The 11,210-nt window shown below is 43.2% G+C and overlaps 1 protein-coding gene across 1 annotated transcript; it reads right to left on the bottom strand.

The window, feature by feature from the left end:
* Positions 1–3,389: 3,389 nt before the first annotated feature.
* On the bottom strand, positions 3,390–6,751 carry LOC306943207 (diencephalon/mesencephalon homeobox protein 1-A-like; the record flags this gene model as incomplete). The annotated part of the gene is made up of 4 exons (XM_079529411.1): positions 3,390–3,853; positions 4,819–5,335; positions 5,908–6,086; positions 6,598–6,751. The coding sequence occupies 4 exons, from the start codon at positions 6,749–6,751 to the stop codon at positions 3,390–3,392; spliced, it is 1,314 nt and encodes a 437-aa protein (XP_079385537.1).
* Positions 6,752–11,210: the final 4,459 nt, after the last annotated feature.

Below are 11,210 nucleotides of genomic sequence, written 5' to 3'. Positions count from 1 at the left end.
TGGAGCAACTCGCCTTTTGTTTTTCGACAAACAAGGTTCTGGGTTCGATCCCGGTCACAGTAGCGGCTTGAGTAGGCCTATATACGTTCAGGTAGCTGATGGTATAGGTGTTATACGCTCCACCTCAACGATCCATAGCTAACGCTTATAATACAATAAGGCTTATGCTTTGGATAGTAGGCCTATAGGTGGCTTATTGAATAAGCCACCTATAGGCCTACTATCCAAAGCACTTCACAATCTACATTGCATTTCCCGTTTACACACTGACGGCAGAGGCACCTATGTAGGACACAAACCTGCTCAAGAGGGTATAGGGGTTGAGTGTCTTGATCAAGGACACTTTGAGCTTCAGAATTTCAATGTTCATTTTCAACAGTGTGGGGTGACTGAGCATTACTTGAGCAACTGTTTTTGTGTTTATGATAGGGTCCCAATCAGTGTTGATTTTGTCGACTAAAACTATGACGAAAAAAATCCGTCGACTACCTTTTTTCTCTGACGAAAACTAAATGCTAAAGAAATAAAAACTAGACCCAAATGTTAGGAAGGGACTAGTGGACAAGACATCCAGTATAAGTAAAAGACAAGTAATTTTACACTTGGTTGCATGCTGTAAATAGCCGATCTACAAGCTCACAATGCGTCTCGCTGCGACGCATTGTGAGCTTGTAGATCAGCTATTTTCAGCAAGTGTAAAATCAGCCCTTTCGACGCCATCAAGGCCCGCCAAAATACATTTTAGTCGACTAAATCAACTGTAGATTTACTCAAATCTTATGACATTTAGTCGACTAAAACTAGACTAACACTAAAACATTTCAGGTGACTAAAATACTAACTAAAGGAAGTTTTATTCCAAAGACTGTGACTAAACTAAAATCAAAATTTGCTGTCAAAAACAACACTGGTCCCAATAGCATTATACCCAACGCAGAGACTGAAAACTGGATTATAAAGATCTCCAAGCAATGTTTTATTTTTATTTTATTTTAGTGATTATTTACAACAACGCTATATGAAATCTACACCATTAAAGCAGGAGGAGTAAAAGTAGTAACATTGTCGATGGTTGTCTGGAGCACACCTGTTCTCCATTATTAATCTATCTCTACCACTGGAGACATTGGGGGAGGGGCATTACAATCACATCTACAACAGAACAATGCAGCTCAAACCAGATCCTGGACAGCAGTTAATACACAGAGGGGACATGGGGTCAATTAGTCATTCAAATCCCTTCAATTACTTACTGACTTGTTTTATTGCTTCTCTGCTTAATTGCAAAATGGCTGTTGAGTTGGCACTTTCCATGGCCACCCAAATAGTCCCATTTCAGGGCACGAATTAGTCAACAACACTAAAAATACAAACAAATCCTGACATAAATCCTGCCACCTGACATGTTTAGGTGGTTACTGGTTAGTACTGTGGATTTGTCTGTGCATGAGAAGCAATTTAATTCATTTCAAATACCGTACATATATATATATAATATAATATAACCCAGTTTTGACATATACCAAGATGGCTAGGGAGAGAAGATGACTACTGGGAAGGTTGTCTTGGAACAAGACAGCTATACAGCAGTTGACAACTGAGACTAATGAGAACTTTACATTTTAGTGCCTTAATGGTAAACATTAATAGATAGACTTTTTTTGTTCTTAATTTACATATTAAAATAATGTACATCTTTTTCGTACAGAGACATTTTTGTTTCCCGAACACATATTTAACGCAAAGCAACAGATGCGTGTGGTGTATATACCTCACCAAGTGCTAACAGTCAGTCTTAACTTTATGAAAAAACGTCAAACCCCTCACCGCTCGAACCCCCAGTAAACTGAAGGGAAGTTATAAAGGCTGTAAATAAATATGAGATTCAAGTAAATTGCAGTTGTTTTAAAGCCCAACCTCCTTTTTGTTTAGCATGTCAATTTCATTATGCTGTTTTGACTTTTCTTTTTTAATAATAATAATAAATAGAAGAAATTAGTGACACAATCATAATTCTTTTAACCCATTCTGTACGGGAACCCCTTTTGGTGTTTTAAAGCATTATGTTATACTTTAGCAATTGAAAAATAGCAGATCTATGAACTTATGAGGTCTGTGTGAACATTTTTACTCAAATCCTTGCTTCTGGGGGGGGGGGGGGGGGGGTCCCTGGAACAACATATTTTCAGATGGGGGGGGGGGGGGGGGGGGGGGGGGGCGGAGGCATATTACATATAATTGTTGGGGTCCTTGACATGAAATATTGAGCACCACTGATATAGAAACATAAGGTTTTTCAGAAAACAGATTTTGAAGAATTTTTTTTAAATTTCGACGTTAGGCAATAAAATAAAAAAGAAGGGTTGTGTTAAATGGTATGCATGTTGGTAATTGCATTTGCCTCCGCTCCCTCAGCCCAGGGCAAAATGTAATTAAAAACATTACACATTTACTCACTGAAATCATTTACTCATTATCACGCCAGTCTCCATACAAAGTGGTGTATTACTGGCCATTAGACTGGTAAATTAGTCACTTTTAATTATGCAATTGAGGAGAACATGGTTTGAGCTTATTTTTATGTATGTGCTGTTATGTAGTACGCGCCTAAGTACATAACTAAACTGCTTAATTGAATAATCAATGGTCCCATATGATGGAAGTGGTCTCTTGAATGCACCAGTGATGATACCTTTTATTTTTACCCTGGCAAAACATTACTCAAATTTGTTTAAAAGTGCCTTTAAATTCACATACTATATCTGTAAACATTGCGCTGCAATGCCCTTTTTTCTTTTTTTTAAAGTATGCACATCTTATCTCAAGCTGATAAATCCACTGTGCTTTATTTTTATTTAATTGTTTAAGTTCAGATATGAAGTATAGCTCCGAACCTAGATAGATGACTGAAAACATCTGGAAAGTCAGCGAAGTGTATCAACATATCATGACTCAGGGATTTATCTCCAGCAGAGTCCTCTCTGGATCTGAGGACTCTCGCGTTATTCTCTGCAGCTCTATAATTCTAGGGATTTCCGTTATATCCTGTAGTATGTATCTTATAGTGGACGTGGGAAGCTGAGAGGTGACACGGAGTGAGTGATCCGTGTCTATATTAGAAAACAGCCCTACAATATTCTAGAGGTCCGTTGCGTTCGCCATGCCGGTGCTGTCGTTTCTGCTACGTCTCTGAATGTCATTCATGTCTACATGTGGAGAAGAGAGAGGGCTCACGGAAATAGAATTTACAGCGGAGTCAAACAGACACACAAAGTGGGGATGTGGGGGACGGTGCGCCACGTAGTAGTATCGGCCCAGGCTGTTGTTCGAATCGGGGGCTCCACCCTTCAGCCAAGACTACGTGCGGGCGGGCGGGCGGGCGTTTTCCTTCAGTTCGGCATGGTATCCAGTCCCAGCGAGGCCGCGTGCTGCTTCGCCCTCAGCCGGAGGTTCTCGATGCTGGTGGTCTTACTGTTGTGGCTGGCCAGGCCCCCCCCTCCTCCCCCTCCCCCCGCCACGGCGGCCGAGGCCTGGAGCAAGGGGCTGTTCCACACCTGCTGGGCCGCGTGGTGGGACAGGGACTGGTAGTAGGCGGACTGGCACGGCAGGGACGGCACGTTCATGTTGACGTTCATGCCGTGCAGGTAGGGGAGCGAGGTGGGGGCGGCCATGTCGAAGGACGGGTAGTGCACCATGCTGTTGGTGGCGGCCATGTGCTGGCGGAACTGCTCCTGCAGGCGGAAGAGGCTGAGCGGGGAGGAGGAGTAGGCGTGACCCTGGGAGAGAGGAGCCAGGCCACCGCCGGAGGAGGAGGAGGAGGACGGGGTCAGCGACGGAGATATCAAGGGAGAGTCTGGTGAGAGAGAGAGAGAGAGGCAGTGAAGATGACGATGATTATTAAAGTTTCACTAACTGTATAGACTATGGAGCAGGGACGTGCACACATAGACATCAAAGGGGGCATCAGCCTCTGACCCTTTTACCCGTCTGTAAAACAACTGCCCTTTCCAGACCATGCATGCAGCATTTACTATGGTAAAAGAAACGCAAATGCCCCTCCTCTCCTTTCCATGCCATGCCCACGAAGCAGCATTCAGGAGAATAGTTTTTTTTTCTCAGTATCTGAACTTGAACGCAGCATTTTGCGTTGAGCAAATTTGTTTAGAAATCCATGTCGTTACACACCGCATCTCCAGTAGCTAAAGAGTGCTGGGTTGCGCCCCGATAATAGCTGATCTACAAGCTCTCGCTGCATGGTAGATCTGCTATTTTCGATATTTTTGTCTAAAAGTGCCCTCTTACGGGATGTCAGCCCCTGCCCCTCTAACACTCTCTGCACGTCCCTGCTATAGAGTATATTGTTAATATAGCCTGCGAAATTCCGGGGTCCATTTTTACACTCTCAGTTAAATGAACACCCCAAAGATTCCCAGTGTAGCCACAAAAAAAAGACACATTTTTGGGAAACATTTTCCAGCATCTTCGTAGACTTCGTAGACATTGGATAAGATTTTGTCCCCAATTCCATGCTGTATTGATGTTGGCCCATTGGAGAGATAACAAAAGATCGGCAAATTGATCAAAATAAGAATTCTTCTATTCTCTAATTGGGTAGACTTCTTGTAAATTAAGTAATGCAGATGTTTAACAATAATTTAACTCTTGAGACCGTAAAGTTTGGTTTCATTTTACGCTCTCAATAGAGAGCGTATTGAGGTTCTATACCAACTCTCCACCCGGAAACCAACTGGTTGAAAACCCACTGCTCTACAATATGATATAGGGATCGCCCCATATGTATAGCGATAATGTCCTCACCAGGTTTGGGGCTGAGGAGGCGCTTGCAGGACGGGGAGATGCTCCCAGGCGACACGGACACGACGCCGGACGCCCTCTCGCACTTCATCTCCCGCCCTGGAGGAGGTTTTCCGCCCTCCTCTTCCTCCCTGTCGGTGGCGTTGTCCTCTGTCGCCGACTCGCTTCCGGAATGTTCCGCCGACGTGACGTTGAGCTCCATCTCCACCACGGGCAGAGGGTGGTGGTGGTGGTGGTGGTGGTCGACCACCGTCGTCTCCAGGGAGGAGGAGGAGGAGGAGGAAGAAGACGATGAAGAAGTGGAGCCGGGCGGAGGCGGCGGCGGTGGCGGGAGCTGGGTGTTTTCGGGGAGGACAGTGGTGGTGGTGGTGCTGGAGGGAGGCGCGTCCTCCTCCTCCTCCTTCCCGGCACCACCACCTCCTGCTCCTTCCCCGGACGCCTCCTTCTGCTTCTGCAGCTGCTCCTTCTGTAAGCTGCGCTGCTTCTTGCGGAACTTGGCCCGGCGGTTCTTGAACCACACCTGTTTATATCGGGACGAATTTAAGGAGAGCACAGGAAAGCTTTATTTAACCAATTTAGGACTGAGACCGGATTAAAAAGAAAAAAGAAAAAAAGTCTTCTAAATCGTGACAGCTTTCTGAAAAACTAAATGGAAACTAAATGAAAACTAAGCTACGATGACTAAAACTAAGACTAAATATGCTGACAATTTTGTCAACAAATACAAACTAGACTAAAATGTTAGGAAGGGACTAGTGGACAAGAGATCCAGTATAAGTCATTTTACACTTGGTTGCATGCTGAAAATAGCCGATCTACAAGCTCACAACGCGTCGCAGCGCGACGTGTTGTGAGCTTGTAGATCGGCTATTTGTAAAATCAGTCATTACGACAGCATCAAGGCCCGCAAAAATACATTTCAGTCGACTAAATCAACTGTAGATTTAGTCGACTAAAATCTCACAACATTTAGTCGGACTAAAACTAGACTTAAAAACACTAAAACATTCCGGGTGACTGAAATGTGACTAAAACTAAATGAAAGCTATATTCAAGAGACTAACGACTGAAACTAAAAAAACAACACCGTACCTGCACGCGGGCCTCGGGGAGGTTGGTGCACATGGCGAGGCGCTCGCGCATCACCACGTCGGGGTAGTGCGTCTTCTGGAAGGTCTTCTCCAGGGCCTCCAGCTGCTGCGCCGTGAAGGCCGTGCGGCTGCGACGCTGCTTGCGGTGCTGCGAGCCGTAGCGAGCCTCCAGGATGATGTCTTGAAATGTGCAGCCGTTGGAAGGGAACAACACACACGCGGCAAGTTTAATTCATTGGACGACGCGTGACGAGGGAACAACACACACACGACAAGTTTAATTGAATACCATAGACGAATAACAGTTTTAAGTGCACACTAATTATCCATAATGTATAAATGATGGATAAGGGGGTCAGGACAACGAGGCCTTTTCGTGGAGGGGTCAGAATAAAATTTGGACTTAAACTGTTATTCTGTATGTCTTTAGTATACTTCGGACGCATGATGATGATACGATGACTTGTCTTGTCGTGAGCTATACACACTTTAACATTGTTTTGTTTTTTTCGTAGAAATTTAAATGGGCTGATATTTGTAGCCAATGGCATAGTAGTCCTGAGTAGGCATTTTTGATCATTTAGCAAGTGAGAAAATGGTCAACATTTGACACTATCAGAGAAAGTGAGTGCGTGCGTGCGTGCGTGCGTGCGTGCGTGCGTGCGTGCGTGCGTGCGTGGTGCTCAATTACCAGCCAGTCTCTCCGCCAGCGTGAGCGCGTGCACAGAGGGCCTGTAGTCGGGCGCGTGTTGTGCCTGTTGCGCTGCCTGCTGGTGCAGGTTGTACATGGCGCTCAGGGAGTTCATGGCGTGCAGAGAGTAGCCGTTCACCCCGTAGTGCTGCATGTTGTCCACTCCTATATATATACCTGTCACACAATATATAACCACATAGTCATACCATTAGAGCAGAGGTTCCCAAACTTTTTCATGTCAGCGACCCCAAAATTTACACTCATCAGCCCCGCGAACCCCCATTAGAAAAGATATGCCAGGGACCCCCTTAACCCATTTAGACCTGAGAAGGATTCTACAAATGTCTTTCTAAATTCTGACAGTTTTCTGAAAACCCTATGTTTCTATGTCAGTGGTTCTCAAGCATTTTCATGTCAAGTACCCTCAAAAATATATGTAATCGGCCGCCCCTATCTGAAAATATGTTGTTCCAGGGACCCCCCAGAAGCAAAGATTTGAGTTAAAACGTTCGCTCTGAAAGAATATATTCAAAGATTTGAGCCACATTTTCAAGAATTTTCAAAAATAGCAGACCTACAAGCTAGTGCCGCGCTACAAGCTTGTAGATCTGTTATTTTTAAATAGCTAAAGTATAACATAACGCTTGAAACACCAAAAGGGGTTCCCGCCCAGAGCCTCTCAAACCCAAGACTAAAGAATATTTTGTTGTCGTTGGATAAGATTTATGCTGTATTGAGTTGGTATACTGTATATACCATTACGAGAGATAACAGGCACACATACATTGATCAAAATAACAATTATTCTATACATTCTCTGATTGTGTGGACTTCTTGTAAATTAACTATATGCAGATGTTTTACAATAATGTAACTCTTGAGAGCGTACAATGAGTAAGGGGTCCATTTGGTTTCATTTTACGCTCTCAAGAGTTAAAGGTCTATAAGGGTCCATTTGGTTCTAATCGACCAACTCTCCATAATTTAGTTGCGGGACCACCTGGAACCCCCTCAAGGACCACTGGTTGAAAACCACTGGATTAGAGGGATGTTTGGATAGACAGCAGTGCCATAATTGCATTTATTTGTATTTATTTTTAGTGGAAACAATAGAAGACTATAGGTGAAAGTAAGTATATTAAGGTACAATCTGGAGGGGCCATGTTCACTCTGTGAGTGTGTAATAAAACAAATGTATATAGCCGCACACTCGTAGCGGCCGGAGACCCAACGTTTGGGACAAACAAGCCTTCTTCAGGGGGGTAAACTAAACATGGAAGGGTGCATTTTTACATGAGGTAAATTATTGAAGCTGCTGATTTTACTGTGTAGAAAGAAATAGGCTTATATTTAAACCAAGTGCTCATATGAAAGTTCGGTCATTTTAATGCACAATATGTGTTATTCTTGTGGAGAGCTGGTACTGGAAGTATACACACTATGGCTACATGTATTAGACAGGCACAGCAGGTCTATAATCGCTCAAGGGCCAATTCATTTTAATATGTATGCGCAGACAAAAAACATTATCCATTAACATCCAATTATCGCTCTGTTCATTCCATTAATTATACAAAATACTTTAAATTGGGGGTAATTATCGCACGTTCCAATAATGAACCATGACGGATTGCGTTATTCATGAATTGATTCCCTCAATTTGTGCAGAAGGCACATCAGAAGCCATGCATGGCTCTATAGCTGCAGATCACAGTCCGTTGGAAAGATTATTTAAGGCGATTTGTTCCGCGGCTTGGAGGCAAACCTGAAACCAGATAGCAGGATTATTTTTTTGATTATAATTTCTTAAATGCAGTTATCAGTCCAGTTTGGTTCCTGAGACTGAAAAATATTTTCCCTTTTTAAAAAAAATATTCCTGACGCAAATGCAAACTTACAAATTTCTGAAAATGCAAACTTACACATTTCTGTCTGAAATAGGCTATAATATTACAGTGCCTACAGTTAGGGCTATGGTGAATTAGGTGGACACAGGAAACTTATAACTGACAAAAATGCTGCATATCAAGAGTGTGTCAGAAAATAGCAATTTCCCAAACTCCATTTTTTTTTCTCGAGTTCTCCTTCACAAGCAAGATTTTGCTATAGATAAATGAAGCGCTCCAGGACACGATTAGATATGTATTAGTATGGAGGTGGCTGACAGGAGGGGATATCTCCCAGGCCTAAACACTTATTATGACTATTACAGAGCCAGGGACCACCGGGAAATGAGATAAATCTTCTCTGAACATGGCAGGTATACATGTAGGCCTATACCTTGAGTTTTTAAACATTATAAATTGTATGCTGTTTCAACAGACATTTTGTGCAGAGGGTTTCTATACACTCTTTTGCATCCTTAAGTGATTTTTTTTTTTAATGTTCCCCAATTCTATAATTTATTGATATAAGCTATTTGTGAGACCATGCACCGACCTGACCCAAATGAATCAACATTTTTCACTTCATTTGTCCAGCATCGGCCAGGTATAGGCCTATACTAATTTGTAATTGAATATTAACTAAATTATATGATTGTATAAATCAAGCTACATTGATTAGTTGTTTAGGATAATCGGGGTGGAGGATAAAATGAGGAAATATTCATATTAATATAAGGAAGCCTAATAATAATAATAATAATGTTATTACATGCATATATGCTGTTATTAATATTCAACAATTATTAATGTTGTTACAAATATAGTATACTTACTCTACGCAGTATACTAAGTATACTGTTTACATCAGGGAAATCGACAAACTTTTGAACCAAACAAAGCGAAAGCACAATTTAAAAAATAAATGGCATAGATTTATATGGGTATTTTTTTTATTTCATAATTACATTTGCCAACTTCTTCAGAAGAAAGAATTCAGAATTTCAGAATTAAAATAAGTCTAATATATAAGTCTATAATAGAAATTGAGAAAGTGAGAAATTGAAAACGAGAAAGTGTATACTTTCTCAGCGAGCACAGCTGCACATATCAGCCGCTGTGTGCGTGACGTGTGCGTGCGCCACGGTGTGCGCGCGTGCGTGAGCGAGAGAGAGAGAGAGAGCGAGAGAGAGAGAGAGAATGACGCCCGCAGTGCCCATTCCCAACCTATTAAGTGGCCGCCGCGGCGGCTTGATGAATGTGATCAGAGGGCAATGGGGAATAGTTTAATTCGCCGGGACAGAAGGTGCTTCGCTAAACATTTACTTTACTCCCCCAAGTATTTGAGTTGAATGGGGAGGGGCACTCCCCCCTCTCTCTCGCGGCCTCTTATCCCATCGCCCCGGGGCAACGTTTTGGCTGAGATGTATGGCTTCTCCGCGGGTAAAATATGCATGTTGATCCCCATTTGGCTCCCCGTCTAATGGAAGTGCAAATAGGTTTCGACTGCGAGGCCCTCCATTTATCATCACCGCTGACACGGACGGACGGGACGTATACCGTGTGGACCTGTGAGGCTGCATGCTTTTCAGTTCGTGCATGCGTGGGTCCATATATACTCCACGGTCAAAATCCTCAGTCAATACTATATATGCGGGTGTGCAAAAGTAACCAAATGGACAATTTTGTAGCCTACACACACTCGAGACTTGGATAGATTAACACTGGGGGTTTGTTTTCGCGCGCGTGTGTGTGTGCGCGCGCGCGTGTGTTGTGTAGCCTATATGTGTTGTGTATTTATGTGAAAATGCCATTGGCCCATGCACGCACGCACGATAGGCCACCATATATATATATATATATATATATGACCCTATATACAAACTCATGTTTTTTGTTTCCTTCATGCATTTGTGTCTATATTACATTCAGCACGGCGCGCCCTCCGTGCATGTCTGCATCATGTGCTATTGTTGTCATTGTATAAAGCCTTTCCCTCGGCTCAGCTCTGGGCATCGGGCCTGCTATGATGATATTTTCCAAAAAGCCCCTCCTGGCAAGTCCCCCGTTGAACGCTTCGATTATATCAAAAGGGGCCATTATGTAAATTGACGTGTTGTACAGTGCAGTGCTTTGATCCGGCCCAAATGAGGAGAAATGTTATTTGCTAAACAGCCCTGCTGGCTGGCTGGGCTGCATGGCCTGGCCTGGCCTGCTGGCCCCCCGAGGCCCCCCCCCGACCGACCCGAGGGCCCGCCTGAGGGGACCCTGCATATAGTGTGTGACAATCTGCTCTCTGCTGTGTCACTCATATTTTCTATTTGAGAGGGCGAGAAGAGAAGAAGACGCACGAGTTTGATTAGTGAATTTCACGCTGCGTGCGTGCGTGCGTGCGTGCGCGTGTGTGTGTGTGTGTGTGTGTGTGTGTGTGTGTGTGTGTGTGTGTGTGTGTGTGTGTGTGTGTGTGTGTGTGTGTGTGTGTGTGTGTGTGTGTGGTATATAGGGTATATCTTCACATCACCCTGAAGTTCTGAATGAATGGACATAAATAATAATTAAAAAAAAATATATCTCTATCTCTCTCTCTCTCTCTCTCTCTCTCTCTCTCTCTCTCTCTCTCTCTATATATATATATATATATATATATATATATTCTTTTCTGATCTGTTATCATATGAAATTTGGGAAGTCATGGTTTGAGAAGTCAGGCATATAATATATCGGGTA

The sequence above is a fragment of the Electrona antarctica genome, assembly GCF_951216825.1.
Source record: "Electrona antarctica genome assembly, chromosome: 19".
Lineage (NCBI taxonomy): Eukaryota > Metazoa > Chordata > Actinopteri > Myctophiformes > Myctophidae > Electrona > Electrona antarctica.
Note: the sequence above shows the minus strand (reverse complement) of the source record. Positions and strands in the feature narration are given on the sequence as shown.